General features: G+C 49.6%; 1 protein-coding gene across 2 annotated transcripts in view; it reads left to right on the forward strand.

The window, feature by feature from the left end:
* Nucleotides 1-23,163, forward strand: part of DHX29 (DExH-box helicase 29) — a 164,782-nt gene extending 141,619 nt beyond the window's left edge. For both annotated transcript variants that reach the window (XM_075326514.1, XM_075326506.1), the window contains exons 23-28: nt 348-484; nt 1,898-1,988; nt 10,938-11,243; nt 11,398-11,529; nt 12,020-12,116; nt 22,893-23,163. In XM_075326514.1, coding sequence (XP_075182629.1) covers nt 348-484; nt 1,898-1,988; nt 10,938-11,243; nt 11,398-11,529; nt 12,020-12,116; nt 22,893-22,942 — 813 coding nt within the window. In that variant the 3' untranslated portion in view covers nt 22,943-23,163. The remainder of the gene's footprint in view (nt 1-347; nt 485-1,897; nt 1,989-10,937; nt 11,244-11,397; nt 11,530-12,019; nt 12,117-22,892) is intronic.
* Nucleotides 23,164-23,705: the final 542 nt, after the last annotated feature.

Raw genomic sequence — 23,705 nt, forward strand, 5'->3', positions numbered from 1 at the left:
TTGAAGTTCACACTACTCTGGTTCGGCTGCCGTGGAGTACCAGCGTTAAATACCGGATCAGGGTAGTGTGAATCTTTTTACTCATCTATGTATGACATCTAATGAAAGAACATCATGCAGTCATCTATTGAACATCAGCATGACAGTCCTCTTCAGCCGAATATCTGTGGACACCATAACCATCTTGTATCTGTTCTAGGCTCGCTGATTGACAACTGCTATAGCCAGCAAGGGTGATCACATCACTGTCAGGGCTTATCTATGTCTTTTTGCCATTGATTTTTTTCCCTAGATTTTCTAATAATGGGCCTTTTTCCATCACTTTAATCATTGCTTCCTTCTGACAGGCAACTCTGGCTGCCACCATGACTGAGAAATCGCCATTCATGACACCAATTGGTAGAAAGGATGAGGCAGATATGGCAAAATCCTCCATGGCTCTGGCGAACTCTGATCATCTGACCATCTTCAGTGCCTACATGGGGTGAGTCCTCCGCATAGAGATATGAGCAGGTGATGCCTGCATAATGATAAGGTCTGCACTATATACACTGATTATAATGTAATGATTTAGTGGCTGTATGGAATAAAATGGATTTATATGTTGCATCTTGGTCAACTTCCATTATTACAATCCTCGCCTTTGAGGTGGAATAACCTGATGGTGTTGGGATCTCACCTAGGGGTCACTGCTGCGTGTTCATGGTGAATGTCGGAAGCATCTTTTAAGTAGATTGTCCAAAAATGAGTGTAAATTAATTTTTAGCTGTTAATGCATTAATAGTAATCCAACAATTTCCACTCAAGTTGTATTAATCCATTAGAAAGCCACTGCAACATTCGTGATGGAGTCGCGGCTTGGGACCTTTTCCTGAAGACCTGTGTTCTGCACAGGCGGCCTGCAGCTCGGCAGCCAGCACCGGTGTACTATATACCTTGCCTGCTGCGCTGTAGTCCTAAACAGCAGCCTATATTTTGCCTATTAGTGTAACAGGACATATGTAGCATATTGAGTATTTACCATTATTTTCAGTTTATAAGACGCACCCCTTATTTAGAGAAAAGAAATGTGATCCGTTTTATAATCTGGTAGTGTCATACTGGAGGGGAGCGGCAGCGGTGGTGGAGTGGGGTCAAAGGAGGCAGGGGCGGTGGTGGAGCATGGAGAGGATGCAGGCGGTGTAGTTGGCGGGTGTCCCAGAAACTGTTGGTGGTGGCAGCTGTGCTGATGCGGCTGTGCTGGTGCGGCTTTGCTGGGGAAGGTGTGCTGGGGCTGCTATGCTGGTGCGGGTGTGGCTGTGCAGGGGCAGCTGTGATGAGGCAGCTGTGCTAGGGCTGGGGCAGCTGAGCTGGGGCTGGAGCAGTTGCGGGCTGTGGGCTGTGGGCAGTGAGGGCTTCAAATAATGGCACCCGGAGGTGGCGCGTGCGCAGATTGAGCTCTCGGCTCAATGACAAGTCGAGATCTCATCTGCCCACGCGCCACCTCTGGATGCCATTTTCGTTAAGTCCGCTGCTGGAAGATTAGTGGGCCAAAGGTGGCGCGGGCACAGATGAGATCTTGAACCAATCTGAGATCTGCGCATGCGTTGGCTTTAGGCGCCATTATTTGAAGCCTTCACCACTCCCAGCCGCAGCCCATGCACAGGCGCTGCAGACCTTGCAGCGCCGCAGCATTGCCATGCCTCCTGCTACCCCCCTCCACCACCCCTCAGTAAGCTACATTTGGATTTTAAGACGCACCCCTCACTTTCCACCTAAATGTTTGGGAGGAAAAGTGCGTTTAATAATCCAAAAAATACGGTACATTTGTAGGATTTTTGTATTCTATAGGATTGTGTTATCATAACCTTCATCACGCAGACTTGTTTCTTAAAAGAAATTCTATTTATCTTCACAGCTGGAAAATGATCCGACCTGAAGGCTACAACACAGAGATGAGTTACTGTAGGAAGAACTTTTTAAACAGGAAGGCGCTATTAACCATAGAGGTATTGCAATGGTTTTCCATTTTAATGCTGTGTTGAGCATTGCAGTATTGGCGCAGAACATTGGGAAAGCTGTGGTGGCCATTTGTGTATTCAGCTCTTTTCAATGTCGTATGTGTCACAACTCTCTCTTCTCTGGAGTGGGGAATCAGGGAACTGGAAAAAGAGCAGAAAAACTAGAGAAATCCAAGCATGTGAGGATCAAAAAAGGATTACACCTCACTGAGAGATCACCCCAGCATGATCACAGACGCAGACTAAAAAAAGATACAAGTAGTGATGAGCAAGCAATAACTATGCTCGGGCGCCCGATACTCGAAACGAGCAGTTGGACGCTTGGTTGGACGCGACATAAGTACCAAGTATAATAGAAGTCAATGGGAAACTCGAGCATTTTTCTGAAAGATCTTTCTCATTGACTTCTGTTATTATACTTGGTACTCAAGCTGCACCCATCCAAGCATCCACTACTCGTTTTAAATACCAGACCCCCGAGCATTATAGTGCTCACTTACCACTAATGAAAACATTTAAATGACAAAAATGTATTCAAATAAACAATTATTTGGCTAAAATATGGTCACATACAGCCCCCTCCATGGAGTCAATGAATATATGGCTCTAAATCCTCCAGATAACTGAGGGCATGTCCCTAGAGTTCAGCAAAAAGATATGCAAAACCCTTATCCAGTGACCACGTTGCTGGTTCATGGCTGCCGGACCAGAGCCCTGTGAACCTCCTGCAGCGTCCCCTGCATCTCTTCTGACAAGTAAGCCCCCATCATGTGACACATGTCACGGGTGACAGTCATGTGGTCTTTGGCCATAGAAGGTCACAGCATTTGGCTGCATAGAATGTTCTTTGACTTTTCATTGTTCCTGCTGTCAATATTCATTGGTATAGGTAGCTTTCCTGCTGGTATTTATCTCTCTGACTTTTGGACCCAGCAGGAGCTCGCCTTCCACCCAGCTGTTGATCATCAGTATTCTCTTGGTGCTTAAATACCCCTTCCTTCCTTGGATTGGTGCTGGTGATATTTTTCAGCTCATTCAAGCTTTGGTTGCAAGCAGGTGGCTTGTACTCCAGTGCTATCACTGCTGAAAACTTTGCTGAACTTCTACAGGTGTCATCTGTAGCTAAGTAGTTCATGCTTTTTCCCCTGTGTGTGCTCCTTGTGTCTTCTATAGTGTTTAGTGGGGTTGACAAAGAGCTTATCTCACCCAGTCCCTATTAAGGGTCCAGTACTAGGGCCAGGTATCTAGCTCGGCGCATAGGTGCGAAACCTATCTAGGGAGGTGAGGGACCCCAGGTACCAGCCGTAGGTTTGGTCAGGGGTCACCATCTTCCCCTTCCCTAGACACAGGGTTTCCCTTCCCTTTCGCCGTTCGCTTGGTACTTCCCCATACCTAGCGTGCCAACGCATGCGTCTCACCACAATGTAATGATGGCCGATAAGCCGAAGAGGTGCCAGTGATGATCCAGGAAATACAAGGTGCGTACAACTGTGGTCTGACAGCAATGGACTATGGATGTAGACGCTGGACCAGGGCCCCGACTATTTCTTTATCGTTCCTTTATGGGAGACCCAGACCATGGGTGTATAGCTCGCGACCTCCGGAGGACACACAAAGCACTACACTCAAACGTGTAGGTCCTCCCTCCGGGCTATATACACCCCCTGGATGACAATCTACCCAGTTCAACGCTTTGTGTTCCAGGAGGATCATACACACTTTTATTTCCTCATATTTTTTTCAATTTTATTTTAATTTTTTAAAGATTTGGAAGAAAAGCGGGTCCAGTCTGGACTCCCGGCATGTCCCTTCACGCTCCACTCTGCGGAGTGCTGTTAAGGTTGATCTTCATAAGGCTGGAGCCTTCACATGCCGTGCTCCTTCGCATCCTCTGTCGAGGCTCTGTTTGAAGTGGGAGCCAACACGGTCCTCTCTGCTTGCAGGAGGCCGGCTCCATCCACAGCCCTGTCTGGTCCCTGCTGGAAGGAGCGTTAACCCCCACTCAGGGACATGGCCCTGCATCTCAAAGCTAAGTATTGAGACGTTTTTTTCAGGGGTCCCGGGTACTTTTATTATGGGGGCAGTATGTGCTTTAGCGTTACTGTTAATTTCGGCCGGTTCTGGGAATTTCCCATGAGAACCGCGCCGACGGTGCCTGCTCGTCGGCTGCACTTTAAAATCTAGGCCCCGGCTTCAGTTTGGGCCTAGTTTCGTTTTTGGCTTCTGCTGTATGTTTTGCATACAGCGCCGCCCACCGCCCGGCCAGCAGAGGGGAGGGCACTCCTCTCTAAGGAGATGTCCCCTCCCCTGTCTACCCCTCTGTATCTCTGTGCCCTCTGTTTTTCCCGCTCCTGGGCTTATACACGCCCCCCCTCCTTCTCCCGGCGCCATTTTCTCAGCGTTTTTATCACTGAGAAGCGCTGCATGCTACTGCTGCATACTTTTTGGAAGGCTGTCACTTTACAGGGGAGCGGTGAAATCCGGAGGACACACAGAGAACAGGGCTGGTAAGCCACAACCTATGGTTGTGGATTTTTATACACTCAGGCTTTCTACAGGAGTGTGTTTTGGCTGCAGAGCTTCCTCCACAGCAGCATGTCTGTCACTAGGAGCAAGGCTGCAAACATGTATGCTATATGCACTGCTTGCAAGCTAATTCTGCCAGAGCCTAGCACGTACCCACATTGTGATAACTGTGCTAATATGGTTGTGTCTCAGCCTGTAGCCTCCTCAGGGGTCCCTCCGGCTGCTTCGGTCCCGGTGGCTGAACCCCCGGCTTGGGTAGCATCCTTTTCACAGGCTCTTTCCAAGTCGTTTGCCGATTCCATGGGGCAGCTGTCCCAGACGCTGCTGTCTATGCATCAGCCTCCCTCTCAGGGTGTCTCTGCGGCTCTGAGCTCTGCAGAGCCCTCAGGGCATGTCCTAGGACCCCGTCCCCCTAAACGGAGACGCACGGACCCTTCTCCTTCCTCGTCCCACGGCTCTGATTCACAAGCCGAGGTGCAGGGCGAGGATGATTCACTTACTGTGGGCTCAGACTCTGTCTCTATGTACCCCATTGACTTGTCTGAGGGCGATGCGGACGTTAGTGACTTGATTGCGTCCATTAACTCCGTACTGAACCTCAACCCACAGGAGTCAGAGGATCAACCCTCTCGGGTAGAGGTACACCAGTTTACCTCTCCTAAGAAACCTAGGAGTATGTTTTTTAACCACTCCAGCTTTCAGACCACTGTTAACAAGCCTAGGGCCTGTCCTGACAAACGTTTTCCGAAACGTAGTTCAGATGACCGTTTCCCGTTTCCACCGGAGGTGGTTAAGGACTGGGCCCAGTCCCCAAAGGTGGACCCTCCAGTGTCCAGAATCTCAGCCCGCACAGTAGTTGCGGTGGCCGACGGCACTTCTCTTAAGGATCCCACTGACCGCCAGGTTGACCTTCTGGCCAAGTCTGTATTTGAGGCGGCAGGAGCCTCCTTCTCTCCGTCTTTTGCGGCGGTGTGGGCTCTTAAGGCTATCTCTGCCTCTCTGGCGGAGATTCATTCCCTCTCCAGGGACTCTATTCCTGAGATGGATGCCTTAACTTCCCGAGCTTCGGCTTTTGCATCCTACGCCATGTCTGCCGTCCTGGAGGCTTCTCATCGCACGGCAGTGGCCTCCGCTAACTCCCTCGCGATCCGCAGGATCTTGTGGCTTCGGGAGTGGAAAGCGGACGCTTCCTCTAAGAAGTACCTTGCGAGTCTCCCTTTTACTGGGTCACGGCTGTTTGGGGAACAGCTGGATGACATAATTAAGGAAGCTACTGGCGGGAAGAGTACTTCCTTGCCACAAGCTAAAGCCAAGAAACCTACCCAGGGCAGGAACCAATCGAGGTTTCGTTCCTTTCGTTCCTCTAACTGGTCATCCTCTAAGCCCACAGTCTCGTCCACTACCGCCAAGGATCGTAAATCCAACTGGCGCGCAAAGCCGCGTCCTCAAAAGACCGGAGGAGCCGCTGCCACCAAGGCAGCCTCCTCGTGACTATCTGGCCGCGCCAGCAACGTCCTTGGTCGGGGGCAGGCTCTCCCACTTTGGCGACGTGTGGTTGCAACACGTCTCCGATCAGTGGGTGCGGGATATCATCACCCACGGCTACAGGATACCTTTTTCCTCCAGCCCGCCAAACAGATTTTTTCTGTCCACCCCCCCCTGCTCCAAAGCCGCCGCCTTCTCTCAGGCCGTGGCATCCCTGCAGACCAACGGTGTAATTGTTCCGGTCCCCGCCCGGGAACGGTTCAGCGGTTTCTACTCAAACCTCTTTCTAGTTCCCAAAAAGGACGGTTCCTCCCGGCCCATCCTGGATCTCAAGCTTCTCAACAAGCATGTTCAGGTGCGGCACTTTCGCATGGAATCTCTAAGATCGGTCATTGCCTCAATGACCCAGGGAGATTTTCTGGCATCCATCGACATCAGAGATGCCTATTTGCATGTGCCTATTGCGGTTTCACACCAGCGCTGGCTACGCTTTGCGATCGGAGAGGAACATTTCCAGTTCGTGGCTCTTCCCTTTGGCTTAGCCACGGCCCCCCGAGTGTTCACCAAGGTCATGGCAGCAGTGGTTGCGGTCCTGCACCTCCAGGGATTGGCAGTGATTCCTTACCTGGACGACCTTCTAGTCAAGGCCTCATCCAGTGTAGACTGCCAGCGGAGTGTCTCTCTCACTGTCGCCACGCTAATTCAGTTCGGGTGGCTTGTCAACCTCCCCAAGTCGACTCTGACCCCGACCCAGGTACTTTTGTACCTAGGGATGCAATTCGAGACTCTGCCGGCACTTGTCAAGTTGCCCTTAGTCAAACAGCAGTCCCTTCGTCTGGCGGTGCGCTCTCTGCTGAGGCACCGCCGTCATTCCATCAGACACCTCATGCAGGTGCTGGGTCAGATGGTGGCGTCCATGGAAGCGGTTCCCTTTGCCCAGTTCCATCTGCGTCCCTTGCAGCTGGACATTCTCCGCTGTTGGGACAAGCGGATCTCTTCTTTGGACAGGCTGGTGGCTCTGTCATCACAGGCCAGGAACTCCCTTCAGTGGTGGCTTCAGCCCCTCTCCCTTTCACAGGGACGGTCCTTCCTGACTCCGTCCTGGGTGATCCTCACCACGGATGCCAGTCTCTCCGGCTGGGGAGCGGTGTTTCTCCATCACCGAGCACAGGGCACTTGGACTCCGTCCGAATCAGCCCTCCCGATCAATGTGCTGGAGATCAGAGCTGTGTTTCTAGCTCTCCTAGACTTTCACCACCTATTGGCGGGCAAGCACATTCGGGTTCAGTCGGACAACGCGACAGCGGTTGCCTACATCAATCACCAGGGCGGAACTCACAGCCGTCTGGCGATGTTGGAGGTTCAACGAATCCTCCAGTGGACGGAGGACTCAAAGTCCACCATATCCGCAGTCCACATCCAAGGCGTGGAAAACTGGGAGGCCGATTATCTCAGCCGTCAAACCGTGGACGGCGGCGAGTGGGCCCTGCATCCGTCAGTGTTCAGATCAATCTGCCGCAAGTGGGGCACTCCGGAAGTAGATCTAATGGCTTCCCGGCACAACAACAAGGTTCCGGTTTACGTGGCTCGCTCCCACGATCCTCAAGCCTTCGCAGCAGACGCACTGGTTCAAAATTGGTCTCAGTTCCGTCTGTCTTATGTGTTTCCCCCTCTAGCGCTCTTGCCCAGGGTTCTGCGCAAGATCAGAATGGAGGGCCGTCGAGTCATACTCATTGCTCCGGACTGGCCCAGGCGAGCGTGGTACCCAGACCTGCTCCATCTGTCCGTAGAGGTGCCGTGGCATCTCCCGGACCGCCCAGACCTTCTCTCTCAAGGTCCGTTCTTCCGCCAGAATTCTGCGGCTCTCAGATTGACGGCGTGGCTCTTGAGTCCTGGATCCTGACGGCTTCAGGCATTCCCTCTGAGGTCATCTCCACCATGACTCAGGCTCGGAAGTCTTCCTCGGCCAAGATTTACCACAGGACTTGGAAAATTTTCCTGTCCTGGTGTCGTTCGTCCGGCCATGCTCCTTGGCCGTTCTCCTTGCCGACCATCCTGTCTTTTCTACAGTCCGGTCTACAGCTAGGACTGTCCCTCAATTCCCTCAAGGGACAGGTGTCGGCTCTGTCGGTATTGTTCCAGCGGCGTATCGCCCGACTGGCTCAGGTGCGCACCTTCATGCAGGGCGCATCTCACATCATTCCTCCTTACCGGCGGCCCTTGGATCCCTGGGACCTTAATCTGGTCCTCACGGCCTTACAGAAACCCCCCTTTGAGCCTCTCAGGGAGGTTCCCTTGTTTAGACTTTCACAGAAAGTTGTTTTTCTAGTAGCCATAACTTCTCTCAGGAGAGTTTCGGATTTGGCTGCGCTCTCTTCAGAATCCCCCTTTTTGGTGTTCCACCAAGACAAGGTGGTTCTTCGTCCGACTCCGGACTTTCTCCCTAAGGTGGTGTCTCCTTTCCACCTTAACCAGGACATTTCATTGCCTTCTCTTTGTCCGGCCCCTGTGCATCGCTTTGAGAAGGCGTTGCACTCCTTAGATTTGGTGCGGGCGCTCCGAATCTATGTGTCACGCACCGCCGTTTTGAGGCGGTGCACCTCACTTTTTGTGCTAACCACTGGTCAGCGCAAGGGTCTCGCTGCTTCTAAACCGACCCTAGCTCGTTGGATCAGGTCGGCTATCTCCGATGCCTACCAGTGTTCTCAGGTGCTTCCCCCGTCGGGGATTAAGGCGCACTCGACCAGAGCTGTCGGTGCCTCCTGGGCTTTCAGGCACCAGGCTACGGCTCAGCAGGTGTGTCAGGCTGCCACTTGGTCCAGTCTGCACACTTTTTCTAAGCACTACCAAGTGCATGCTCATGCTTCGGCAGATGCGAGCTTGGGCAGACGCATCCTTCAGGCGGCTGTCGCCCATTTGTGAAGTTAGGTTTTGCCTACTTCTCAGTTTAGTTTATTTCCCACCCATGGACTGCTTTGGAACGTCCCATGGTCTGGGTCTCCCATAAAGGAACGATAAAGAAAAAGAGAATTTTGTTTACTTACCGTAAATTCTTTTTCTTATAGTTCCGACATGGGAGACCCAGCTCCCTCCCTGTTGCCTGTTGGCAGTTTTTTTGTTCCGTGTGCTTCACGGCTGTTGTTAGTAGACAGAGTTCTGGTTTTGCCGAGTTTTACTCTATCTCTACTTATGGGTGGATGTCCTCCTTCAGCTTTTGCACTGAACTGGGTAGATTGTCATCCAGGGGGTGTATATAGCCCGGAGGGAGGAGCTACACGTTTGAGTGTAGTGCTTTGTGTGTCCTCCGGAGGTCGCTAGCTATACACCCATGGTCTGGGTCTCCCATGTCGGAACTATAAGAAAAAGAATTTACGGTAAGTAAACAAAATTCTCTTTTTTTTTTTTATCACTCCAAAAATTCGCCCAAAGGTATTGCAGCATTCACTAATATGCATGAAAAGAAATATATAGTATTTAGGGAATAAGTACTGCTATATCAAGGATAAAACATAGTGTTTAGCCACCAAAAGGAATAAATATCAAACCGAAGGATATTGTAAGCCTCTCAGGATATCTGTTACGTAAATCCACATGCTGCAAATGTTAAATCTGTAGCTCCAGACAATGTATGATGAGGATTTTATCTGCAGCATGTGGATGAGAATATGTGAAATATTATTCACAGCTACTTGAATGCGCAGCGGCTTTTCCTCTGTGTATCACCCCCGTGGGAACAAAAAGTCATTCATTACTTTGATCTCCAAGAAACAAACCACATATTTGGTTCAGATTATTTGCCACAGAATGAATATACTGTGTGTCCACCTATATCCTGTCCACCGCCATTAACTTGAGAACGGCGGCAGCTATAGGCATAGAAGTGGTGTCTAGGTATAGTAAAGTAGCCATGCGCTACGCAATGAAACCACCTATAGCGCCACCTGGTGGAAATCAACAGAGGTAGCATTTTTATCTCGAAAACGGAATGATATACAGAAAAAAAGTGAATTACAAAGTTGTAGGGCATCATCAATTCAATACGAATCGACACCTTGCATACAGAAAAGCTATGATTAGATCATGTAAAACGTGCATACGTTTGGTCGCGATCTCCAAAACGGAGACGTTGCGAGACGCGGACTAATGGAGCACTTAACCGTCACTAAGCTCACTAATGGGAATCCTGACCAAGAGGAATGGAGAGGAAAGACATGTCCCCCCAATAATTACAACGGATGGGAAATTAAAACAGTCGGCTTAAACACGGATGAGTCGCACTGGAGATAACAACAGCGTAACAGAGGTCTGTTGGGCAACCCTTTGAACAAATCCATTTACTGTAAAGTATGTACTATTAGCAGTCTACAGTATTTCGTCAGGTATGACGTTGCACGCTTATTTGCACAATAGGGTAATTCCCCGTTTTATACGTTCTAATCATAGCATTTCTGTATGCAAGGTGTCGATTCGTATTGAATTGATGATGCCCTACAACTTTATAATTCACTTTTTTTCTGTACCTTGTTCCGTTTTCGAGATAAAAATGCTAACTCTGTTGTTTTCCACCAGGTGGTGCTTAGGTGGTTTCATTGCGTAGCGCATGGCTACTTTACTATACTTATACCTACTATTGCCTTTTGGTCAAGCGCTTTTCTCTTTTTTACATGGTTGGTTTTGCTTGACTTGTGCTCCCCCTTTTTCTTAAATTTTGCTATATATTCTTTTGGCTGTGCACTGTAAGCTGCTTTTTACTTTACTATACCTAGACACCACTTCTATGCCTATAGCTGCCGCCGTTCTCAAGTTTAATGGCGGTGGACAGGATATGGGTGGACACACTGTATCCTGTATATAGCAGTGCTGATCTCCATACATCTACAGCACAGGCAGCTTTCTATAAGGTAAATGTCTTATGATTTCCTTAAGGATGTGAAGCAGGAGTTGATTCGCTTGGTGAGGGCCGCCGGCTTCGAATGCTCCAGATCCACAAATGGTGTTCAAGCGACTCTGGACAAGAAAGGAAAAATGTCTCCAGAGGAGATGTCCCTACTTAAGGCCGTTCTGGCAGCCGGTCTGTATGACAATGTCGGGAAGATCCTGTTCACAAAATCGGTGGATATCTCTGAGAAATTAGCATGCATGGTGGAAACGGCACAAGGAAAAGCACAAGTGCATCCGTCCTCTGTGAACAGAGACCTGCAGACCTATGGCTGGCTGCTGTACCAGGAGAAGGTGAGGCCGGCGTCACTCTGTATATCGGACCTTTGCCGTCCCCACGTGTCGTGGCATCCATAGGATCTCAGAGCATCAGGAATCATAAATCTGTATATTATACCAAATCTACTTTCATCTTGTCCCTTATCTTCTGTCTCCGTGATCTTCCCAGGTTAAATATTCCAAGGTCTTTCTTAGAGAAACAACTCTGGTGTCTCCCTTCCCGATACTCCTGTTTGGAGGTGACATCGCTGTACAACATCGGGAGCGACTGCTGACTGTGGACGACTGGATCCAGTTTCAGGTATTAAAGGCAATCTGTCATCCTTTTGCATTTTTCTAGTTATTAATATGGGGATACAGGTGGCATAAAAGTGAAACATCCTGGATGAGGGCAAAATCTATATCTTCTCTCTTCTGGGCTATGGAGTGTGCACTGCTCGGAAGATAAGCCTGCCTCCAGTCTTCATTATACAGGATCCCTCCTCTCCTGCTCTTCCCTGGTGTCCTTGTGACGTCAGGTGTGCGGTTGGAAATCGTGCGCCTGTGCATTCTACCTGCCATCCCTCCGTGCACCGTTCCACCCTTCTGTGGGCACAGGCTTCAATTTTGAAGTGCGCAGGTGCTGGGGAGTTACTGTTGTGTGTATGTCTGCAGCAGGAGCCTCCCCCCTTTGCAGTAGGACAAAATATGACTTGGCCCATTCCTGGCAAAATATGCATAGCATTTGTAGCTATGTGTGTATTAAGGTGTAGGAAGTTTTCTCACAGCCTTGGCTCTGTTTCTGCTTACAGGCTCCTGTGAAGATCGCTGTCATCTTTAAGGAACTGCGTGTTTTAATTGAATCCGTGCTAAAGAAAAAGCTACAAAACCCCAAAATGTCTCTTGAAGGTAATTATTGCATTATTTTACCCTTAGAAATGTATATAAAATAAAAAATGTGTGATGTAACAAGGGCACTCGTCAGACGGCAGATCACCAGAGCAGTATCTGAACAGGCAGTGAGCCAGGAGAGAATGATGGGGAGGCACATCTCAGGACTAGAGATCAGCCGAGTTTTGCATTCAGGCAGATTCACTCAAATTTGTGCAAGAAACTTGATTTGCATTGAATTTGTTTCATGCAAATTTAATGAGCCCCATTTGCCGGTAATAAACCTTTTAAAAAGGAAAAAACATTATACCCGCCTCGCCATTCACCTGTCCTGCTGCCACACTCCTGTGGTTTGCTCCCTTTTACTGCCTTCTGTGGTTCGGTCCCTTCACCTGTCGTGCTGCCACACTCCTTCCGTGGTTCAGTCCCTTCTACTGTGGTCTTCTCTTCTTTCTCTGACGTTGTGTTAGGCCTGGTGATTGTCGCAGGCACAAAAGAGTGTTAGAACGGAAAAAAAAGGACACACGTTAGTAGCCATTGCCATTTTGCGGCTTCCAAGTAAATCGGGTTTAAAAAATGCAAATTATGGCGAATCTTAACTTTTTGTGAAATTCGTAGCGAATTCAAGTTGGTGCGAATAGATTTACAGGTCCAGTCCTCCAGCCACGACAGTGGTCTGTGCCTGTTATCTGACAGCATCCGTGGCTCTTCTGTTGATTAGCCGACACACCAGGCCGGCTCATCAAAGGAAAAGTCTTAGATCTTGTCAGGTAAGAGGTGCTTCTCCAGGCTTCTGTCCTGACGTGGCCGATGGACTAAGATGTGTGTAATGATTCCCACTAACCTTGCTATATAGCTCCAAGGAATGTTTTTCAGATTTAGTCATTAATGCTGGAAGTGCACACCTTTAAAATAGTCTTTTTTATATACAGTGGGTACGGAAAGTATTCAGACCCCTATAATCCCTTAACGACCGCGGGCCATAAAATTACGTCCTAGCGGTCATAGTGTTAATGCCCCCAGCTGCCGCGGGCAGGTGATCCGCGCACATGTCAGCTGATTTATACAGCTGACATGTGTGCCTACCAGGTACGAGCAGATCCGCAATTCGCCCGTACCTGTTAATCCCTTAAATGCCACTGTGAAACTGTCACAACAGCATTATAATAGCGGTCGCGGTGTTCCGTTTACTTACCACCCGACACCGGAAGCCACTTGACGTGATCACGTGGATCCGATGGTTGATGACTCCTGTAACTCACATGACTCACTTCCTGTCTCATACGGCCGAGAGCTGTGGGAGATAGGAGATGAGCATAACTGGTGATCAGAACTGTGTAGCTGTCATCAGCAGATATGGAAGAGCGATCAGACTGCTGATTTTTATAGTTCCCTAGGTGATCTAGTAAAATAAAAAAAAAAAAAATATATATATATATATATATATATATATATATATATATATATATATACACATACACACACACACACATACACACACACACACACACACACACGCACGCACGCACGCACGCACGCGCGCGCGCCACACACACACACACATTTGGTATCGCCGAGTTCAGAAATGCCCGATCTATCATGGACCTCAGACTTGGCCGAAGGTTCACATTCCAACAAGACAATGACCCTAAGCACACAGCTAACATAACAAAGGAGTGGCTTCAGAACAACTCTGTGACCATTCTTGACTGGCTCAGCCAGGCCCTGACCTAAACCCAATTGAGCATCTTTGGAGAGACCTGAAAATGGCTGTCCACCAACGTTCACCATCCAACCTGATGGAACTGGAGAGGATCTGCAAGGAAGAAAAGAATCGAAATAACTGTGGAAAGAGAGCGCAATAGGGTCTTACCCCAACAACAACTAGGGTGAAAAGCACGTGGGTTACTCACCCAGTGAAGTTGTGACAGTCACAACCACTATAAAGACAATGACAATAGGTCAGCGGCAGCAGTTACCCCCCGGGTGAAGTAGAAGATGAATGTAAAAATGGGTAATTTAAATACCGCGCCAACGACCACTCATGCAGGAGATGAATTTAACGTAACTTTATTCCATGCTCAGGTCTACGCGTTTCAGGAGGCTCTGCTCCCTTCCTCAGGACAATACAAGCACAAGAAACATCAAAATCACTTTTGATCAGATTTTGATGTTTCTTGTGCTTGTATTGTCCTGAGGAAGGGAGCAGAGCCTCCTGAAACGCGTAGACCTGAGCATGGAATAAAGTTACGTTAAATTCATCTCCTGCATGAGTGGTCGTTGGCGCGGTATTTAAATTACCCATTTTTACATTCATCTTCTAGGAAGAAAAGAATGGCAGATGATCCCCAAATCTAGGTGTAAAAAAACTTGTTGCATCATTTCCAATTAGACTCATGGCTGCACTAGCTCAAAAGGAGGGCGCTTCTACTCAATACTGAGCAAAGGGTCTGAATACTTATTAACGTGATATTTCAGTTTTTCTTGTTTAATAAATTTACAAAAATTTCTACATTTCTGTTTTTTTTTCTGTCAAGATGGGTGATGGGGTACAGAGTGTACATTAATGAGAAAAAAAATGAACTTTTTGGAATTTACCAAATGGCTGCAATGAAACAGAGTGAAAAATGTAATGGGGTCTGAATACTTTCCATACCCTCTGTATTCCCACTGTATAAAATGAATAATTAATAATAATCTTTATTTTCTTTGTCGCTCTATTGGGAGACCCAGACAATTGGGTGTATAGGCTATGCCTCCGGAGGCCGCACAAAGTATTACACTCAAAAGTGTTAAGCCCCTCCCCTTCTGCCTATACACCCCCCGTGCTCCCACGGGCTCCTCAGTTTTTTGCTTTGTGCGAAGGAGGTCAGACACGCACAGCACAGCTCCACAGATTAGTCAGCAGCAGCTGCTGACTATGTCGGTTGGAAGAAAAGTGGGCCCATATAGGGCCCCCAGCATGCTCCCTTCTCACCCCACTCTTGTCGGGTGTTGTTAAGGTTGAGGTATCCATTGCGGGTACGGAGGCTGGAGCCCACATGCTGCTTTCCTTCCCCATCCCCCTCAGGGCTCTGGGTGAAGTGGGATCCTATCGGTCTCCAGGCACTGAGACCGTGCTTCATCCACAACTCCTATGGAGCCTGCTGGAAGGAGCCGGGTACCGTTCAGGGACATGGCCCTGCTACGTGAAGGTACTCTGTATCCCTGTGGGGACCGCGCACGGCAACACCTCAGCTTTGCTGGGTGTGCTAGTGCACCGGGGGACCGGTTTAAACTGTGCCATTACACACTCAGCGTCGCTGAGTGTGTTTATATGTAGGGACTACCGCGCTAACCGCCGCTGCCATGTGAAACTGCGGCGCGGCTGGGACTTGTAGTTCGCCGGGGACTTCGGCGTTATCCGCGCTTTTACGGCGGCCACGCTTATACTCGAGTCCCCGGCTTGGCTTGCGGCCTAGTTTCCCTTTCTCCCGCCCTCAGCCCTGACAGGCAGGGGAAGGGCGGGACGCTGCACGGAAGAGCAGCACTGAGGGCTGGAGTATGATTTCCATACTCCACTCCCCTCACTGTGCACAGTGTGAGCACCTCGGCTACGCCCACGGCTCCCTCCTCTCGTCAGGACGCCGCAGCCATTTCCTGTCAGCTCCTACGACGCTGCAGAGAGGGACAAACCCTGAGAGACCCAGACACGGTCTCTGGTGGCCTCATAACCGCTTTAGGCGGATGGTAAGCAGCACCTGTGGTGCTAGCCTCATGGTGCTGTAGTGTACTGATACATTATTTGTTTTTAGTATATATTTTACACTGTATGAGCACAGTTCATTCTGGCTATATACCCTAGTGTGTTACTCAGGGAAAACAATAGCATGGTGCCCACAAAAGGCAGGGGTGCCAAAAACACAGGCTTATTATGCTGCCTGCGTCGCTTGTACGACCCAGCTGCCGGCAAGTTCCATTGACCCTCATTGTGTGCAATGTTCGGCCCCTGTGACACTTTTTCAGCCAGGGCCTCTGCTAAGAGGGGCCCAGGGGGAGCCACCTGTTGACACTGTCCTAGTGACGGGGACGGAGTTTGCAAAACTCTCTGAGACTATGGCTAAGATACTAGAAGCCTTGCAGTCCAGGCCGGTATCTCAGCAAAGGGACTCTGTTGAATCATTGTTCCCTGGCCCCCCTCAGTTGGACCACCAAGGGGTATCTCATACATCCCAGGCTGAGGGTTCTGACTTAGACTCCAGCCCCAGACCGACTAAGCGGGCTCGCTTAGAATTTCCCTCGACATCATATTGTTCAGGGTCTCAGCGAGGGGAATCTCTGGTTGATACTGTGGAGACAGCTGATCAGGATTCTGATCCTGAGGGCGCTCTCAATCTTAATACTCCAGACGGGGACGCCATACTGAACGTTCTTATTGCGTCCATCGATCAAATGCTGGATATTTCTCCCTCAGCTCCTCCGGCGGAGGAGTCAGCTTCTCTTACACCGAGTATGTTTCTAGACCACTCTGATTTCAGAGAGGCAGTCCAGAATCATCATGCTTGTCCAGATAAGCGTTTTTTCTAAGCGCCTTAAGGATACACGTTATCCTTTTCCCCCTGACGTGGTTAAAGGTTGGACTCAGTGTCCCAAAGTGGATCCTCCAATCTCCAGACTGGCGGCTAGATCCATACTTGCAGTGGACGAGGGGGCCTCGTTCAAGGATGCCACTGACAGGCAGATGGAGCGCTGGTTGAAATCCATCCATGAAGCTATCGGAGCTTCTTTTGCCCCAGCATTCGCAGCTGTATGGGCGCTACAAGCTATCTCAGCAGGTCAAGCAAAAATTGAAGCAGCCACATGCACGGCCGCGCCACAAGTGGCATCCATTACCACCCAGACCTCGGCAATTGCGTCTTACGCTATTATTGCTGTCCTGGACTCTGCGAGCCGTACGGCGGTCGCGGCCGCCAATTCGGTGGTACTCCGCAGGGCCTTGTGGCTACGGGAATGGAAAGCAGATTCTGCTTCCAAAAAGCGCTTAACCAGTTTGCCAATTTCTGGCGACAGGCTGTTTGGCGAGCGTCTGGATGAAATCATCAAACAATCCAAGGGAAAGGATACATCCTTACCCCAGTCCAAACAGGACATACCCCAACGGAGGAGAGGGCAGTCGAGGTCTCGGTCCTTTCAGGGCGTGGGCAGGTCCCAATTCTCCTCGTCCAAAAGGTCTCAGAAAGAACAAAGGAACTCTTATGCATGGCGGTCTAAGTCACGTCCTTAATAGGCCACCGGAGGCGCCGCTAACAAAGCGGCTTCCTCATGACTTTCGACCTCCTCTAGTAGCATCCTCGGTCGGTGGCAGGCTTTCCCGCTTTTGCGACACCTGGCTGCCACAAATAAAAGACCGCTGGGTGAGAGACATTCTGTCTCACGGTTACAAGATAGAGTTCACCTCTCGTCCCCCGCCTCGATTCTTCAGGTCATCCCCGCCTCACTAGCGAGCCGAGGCTCTTCTGCAGGCGCTGCGCACTCTGAAGGCAGAAGGAGTGGTGATCCCGGTTCCTCTTCAGCACCTGAGCCACGGTTTTTACTCCAACTTGTTTGTGGTCCCAAAAGAGGACGGGTCTTTCCGCCCGGTCCTGGACCTGAAACTGCTCAACAAACATGTAAAAACCAGACGGTTCAGGATGGAATCCCCCCGCTCCGTCATCACCTCAATGTCCCAAAGAGATTTCCTTGCATCGATCGATATCAAAGATGCTTATCTCCACGTACCGATTGCTCCAGAGGCTATGGCTACTGTAGTAGCGGTCCTCCACTCTCAGGATCACTCGGTGATTCCGTACTTGGATACTGATCAAGGCACCCTCTCAAGAGGCATGCCAACACAGCCTCGACGCTACCCTGGAGTCTCTCCAGGGTGTCGGGTGGATCATCAATTTTAAAAAGTCAAATCTGGCACCGGCCCAATCGCTGACATATCTTGGCATGGAGTTTCATACCCTCTCAGCGATAGTGAAGCTTCCGCTGATCAAGCAGTAGTCACTACAGAAAGGGGTACAATCTCTCCTTCAAGGCCAGTCACACCCCTTGAGGCGCCTCATGCACTTCCTGGGGAAGATGGTGGCAGCAATGGAGGCAGTCCCTTTCGCGCAGTTTCACCTGCGTCCCCTTCAATGGGACATCCTACGCAAATGGGACAGGAAGCCGACGTCCCTCGACAGGACCGTCTCCCTCTCTCAGGCGACCAAAGCTTCCCTTCGGTGGTGGCTTCTTCCCGCTTCATTATCGAAGGGGATATCCTTCCTACCCCCATCCTGGGAAGTGGTCACGACAGACGCGAGTCTGTCAGGGTGGGGAGCGGTTTTCTCCACCACAGGGCTCAGGGTACGTGGACCCAGCAAGAGTCCTCGCTTCAGATCAACGTTCTGGACATACGGGCAGTGTATCTTGCCCAGAAAGCGTTCCAGCAGTGGCTGGAGGGCAAGCAGATCCGAATTCAGTCGGACAATTCCACAGCGGTGGCATACTTCAACCACCAAGGCGACACACGCAGCCGGCAAGCCTTCCAGGAAGTCCGGCGGATTTTGATGTGGGTGGAAGCCACGGCATCCACCATATCCGCAGTTCACATCCCAGGCGTGGAAAACTGGGAAGCAGATTATTTCAGTTGCCAGGGCATGGACGCAGGGGAATGGTCCCTTCACCCGGACGTGTTTCAGGAGATCTGTTGCTGCTGGGGGGTGCCGGACGTCGACCTCATGGCGTCCCGGCACAACAACAAGGTACCAATGTTCATGGCACGGTCTCAAAATCCCAGAGCTCTGGCGGCAGACGCCTTAGTTCAGGATTGGTCGCAGTTTCAGCTCCCTTATGTGTTTCCTCCGCTGGCACTGTTGCCCAGAGTGTTACGCAAGATCAGGACCGACTGCCGCCGCGCCATCCTCGTCGCTCCAGACTGGCCAAGGTGGTCGTGGTACCCGGATCTGTGGCATCTCACGGTCGGCCGACCGTGGACACTACCTGACCAAACAGACTTGCTATCTCGAGGGCCGTTTTTTCCATCTGAATTCTGCGGCCCTCAACCTGACTGTGTGGCCATTGAGTCCTGGACCCTAGCGTCTTCAGGGTTATCTCAAGACGTCATTGCCACTATGAGACAGGCTAGGAAACCAACGTCCGCCAAGATCTACCACAGGACGTGGAAAATTTTCCTGTCGTGGTGCTCTGCTCAGGGTTTTTTCTCCCTGGCCTTTTGCCTTGCCCACTTTTCTGTCCTTCTTTCAATCTGGACTGGAAAAGAGTTTGTCGCTCGGCTCCCTTAAGGGACAAGTCTCAGCGCTCTCTGTGTTTTTCCAGAAGCGCCTAGCCAGGCTTCCACAGGTACGCACGTTCCTGCAGGGGGTTTGTCACATCGTTCCACCTTACAAGCGGCCGTTAGAACCCTGGGATCTAAACGGGGTTCTGATGGTTCTTCAGAAACCACCATTCAAGCCAATGAGAGATATTTCCCTCTCACAACTTTCGCAGAAAGTGGTTTTTTCTAGTAGCAGTCACTTCTCTTCGGCGAGTGTCTGAGCTAGCAGCATTGTCGTGCAAAGCCCCTTTCCTGGTGTTTCACCAGGACAAGGTGGTTCTACGTCCGGTTCCGGATTTTCTCCCTAAGGGGGTATCCTCCTTTCATCTCAATCAGGATATCTCCTTACCTTCTTTTTATCCTCATCCAGTTCACCAATGTGAAAAGGATTTGCACTTGTTAGATTTGGTGAGAGCACTCAGACTCTACTTTTCTCGTACGGCGCCCCTGCGCCGCTCGGATGCACTCTTGTCCTTGTCGCTGGCCAGCGTAAAGGGTCACAGGTTTCCAAATCAACCCTGGCTCGGTGGATCAAGGAGCCAATTATCGAAGCTTACCGTTCGGCTGGGCTTCCGGTTCCATCAGGGCTGAGGGCCCATTCTACCAGAGCCGTGGGCGCGTCCTGGGCTTTGAGGCACCAGGCTGCGGCTCAGCAGGTGTGTCAGGCGGCTACCTGGTCGAGCCTGCACACTTTCACGAAACACTATCAGGTGCATACCTATGCTTCGGCGGATGCCAGCCTAGGTAGACGAGTCCTTCAGGCGGCGGTTGCCCACCTGTAGGAAAGGGCCGTTTTACGGCTCTCTTACGAGGTATTATTTTACCCACCCAGGGACTGCTTTTGGACGTCCCAATTGTCTGGGTCTCCCAATAGAGCGACAAAGAAGAAGGGAATTTTGTTTACTTACCGTAAATTCCTTTTCTTCTAGCTCTAATTGGGAGACCCAGCACCCGCCCCTGTTTTTTTGTGTACACATGTTGTTCATGTTGAATGGTTTCAGTTCTCCGATATTCCTTCGGATTGAAGTTACTTTAAACCAGTTTATAATTCTTTTTCCTCCTTCTTGCTTTTGCACCAAAACTGAGGAGCCCGTGGGAGCACGGGGGGTGTATAGGCAGAAGGGGAGGGGCTTAACACTTTTGAGTGTAATACTTTGTGCGGCCTCCGGAGGCATAGCCTATACACCCAATTGTCTGGGTCTCCCAATTAGAGCTAGAAGAAAAGGAATTTACGGTAAGTAAACAAAATTCCCTTCTTTATATAGCGCCAACATATTCCGCAGCATTGTCCCCAATCTAAATTCCCTATCACTGTCTTTGGAGTGTGGGAGGAAACCGGAGAACCCGGAGGAAACTCATGCAAACACTGGGAACATACAAACTCCTTGCAGATATTGTCCTTGGTGGGATTTGAACCCAGGACTCCAGTGCTGCAAGACTGCAGTGCTAACCACTGAGCCACCATACAGTGCTAACCACTGAGCCACCATACAGTGCTAACCACTGATCTACCACGCCGCCACAGTAGCAGATCAACAGGTTAAAGGGAGTCTGTCTCCCACAAAAATCAATTTAAACAATTTATATATTCATATGTGGGACTAAAGGCCGCTCTACACGCAACGACATCGCTAACGAGATGTCGTTGGGGTCATGATATTCGTGACGCACATCCGGCCTCGTTAGCGACGTCATTGAGTGTGACACGTACGAGCGACCGCTAACTATGCAAAATACTCACCTTATCATTGATCATTGACAAGTCGTTCCTTTCCCAAATATCGTTGCTGCTTTTGGATGCTGGATGTTCGTCGTTCCTGTGACAGCACACATCGCTATGTGTGACACCGCAGGAACGAGTAACAACATCGTATCTGCGGCCGCCGGCAATGAGGAAGGAAGGAGGTGGGCGGGATGATCCGGCCGCTCATCTCCGCCCCTCCGCTTCTATTGGGCAGCCGCTTAGTGACACCGAACGAACCTCCCCCTTAAAGGAGAGATTGTTCGGCGGCCACAGCGACGTCTGTGAACAGGTAAGAGCATGTGACGCTGCCGTAGCGATATTGCTCACTACGGCAGCGATCACCCCGTGACGCACCACCGACATGGGCAGGTGCTATCGCTCGCAACATCGCTAGCTATGTCGCAGCGTGTAAAGCCCGCTTTAGCCTCTATACAATTCATACCTACAGTATAGATTTTACTTTATGCAATTTATATTACAGATGTTTTGTTAAGTATACCAATGAGGGTTCCTCGGTGCCACCTTGGAGTGGCCAGGAGCTCACTGCACTGTTCCGCCTCCTCAGTTACAATCCTGTGCACCACACCTTACGTTGATTGACTGCACTTGCCCTTCAATTGATTCCTCAGCCTTGCACACACTGACACTGCAAGATTCTAGGCAAGCACACAGTGTCAGTGTTGTCGCGCTCTCATCCCCCTTTCTTGTCAGCATAAGTGTGACAGAACAGGAGAGGAATAAGACTGTATCTGTACACACTGACACTGCAGGAGCAAACGCAAGCATACAGTGTCAGTGTTGGTGCGCTTTCATTTCCCTCTCTAGTGTGACAGGACAGAAGAATAATGAGAATGTATCTGTTCACACTTGACACTGCAGGAGCAAACTCAAACACAGTGTCAGTGTTGGCGCGTTCTCATTTTCCTCTCGTCTGCATCAATGGGACAGGAGAGGAATGAGAATATATCTGTTCACAACGACACTGCAGGAGCATACTCAAGCACACAGTGTCATTGTTGGTGCACTCTCATTTCCCTCTGTTGTCTGCATCAATGGGACAGGAGAGGAATGAGAATGTACACACTGACACTGCAGGAGCAAACACAAGCACACAGTGTCAGTGTTAGCACGCTCTCATTTTCCTCTCTTGTCAGCATCAGTGTGACAGGACAGAAGAGGAATGAGAATGTATCTGCACGCACCCACACTGTATGTACACTCAACCTCTGCAGTGTCGGTGCGTGCAGTGCTGAGGTTTAAATTCAAGCAGCTTTACAAAGCGAACACTATCAATCAACATAAAGGGAAGGATTTTAATTGAGGGGACAGAATGGTTCAGTGAGCTCCTGACCACGCCGAGGGGGCACCAAGGAACTATCATTTACTTTTCTAATAGAATGTCTTCATATATAAAATACAATAAGCAAAACCTACACTGCAAGTATGGCTTTTATGGGGGCGAAGTCCTCCCATATACATGGGAGTTTTGAGGTTTTTGAATTTTGTGAAATTTGAGTTTTGTGAATGTCCGTGGGATGTAAGTGTCATTCATCAGTGACATGAACAGGGTTGATCTCCCATACAAGACGAGAGTGACCCTGTTACTTTAAAATAAATTGTCCATGTTATTTTTTTTTTGGGGGCTGGAGGGGTGGGCTTCCACTATACTTTTGTTTCTCATAACTGAATTATCTTTATTGGGCTTTTACAGATGATGAGATATTACGAATTATCAAGGAACTGATCAAAATAGAAAAGTGAAGCGGATACGATTCCAATCCCAAGGATTGCTGTACTAGGACGTAACCGGCCCGGCAGAGACACGATCATAAATCCTGTGGTATTTCAGCTCTGCTACATACGACGAGGTTTCTTCCTCATATCAATGTTGCATGCAGCGTTGAGGAGAATATTAATAATCACTTTATTTTGTGCTTCTGTTAATCGTTTAATGCTTTTCAAATAAAACAGTGCCATATTAATATCTGTGGTGGTGTATTATGTGCGTATCACTTCTTAGGGCTCTTTATCCCAGTAAATACCGCTACGAAACCAAAGAAATGAGCTGGACCATAAGTGCAAGGTAAAGGTGTACGTTCCCACTGTGGCCATTTCCCAATAAATACCGCTGTCAATCACTAACAGAGGCATGTAAAGCAAATCTGTCAGCAGGATTTTGCTACCTCATCTGAGAGCAGCATATTATAAGCAAAGAGGCCCTGAGTTCAACGATGTATTACTTAATTAGTGGTTGCAGCCATTCTTACACAATGAAAGATTTGAGATTTTGCATGTAGCAGTGTTTGGGAGAGCTGCCACCACCATCACCAGGCTTTCAGTGTACATTTCCATAGACAAGAGCTGCTAATCACCGAAGGAGCGTGGAGTCGGACTAGAGCTCACATGCTTCTGAGACCCACTAATGATAAAGCTAAGAAGCTTAAGCTAACATTGCAGGTAAATAATAAAAGACTGTAAGATAACAGACACAAGGCTGAAGTCTCTGCTTTAGCTCTTGCAGCAT

This window comes from Anomaloglossus baeobatrachus, chromosome 1, assembly GCF_048569485.1.
Source record: "Anomaloglossus baeobatrachus isolate aAnoBae1 chromosome 1, aAnoBae1.hap1, whole genome shotgun sequence".
NCBI lineage: Eukaryota > Metazoa > Chordata > Amphibia > Anura > Aromobatidae > Anomaloglossus > Anomaloglossus baeobatrachus.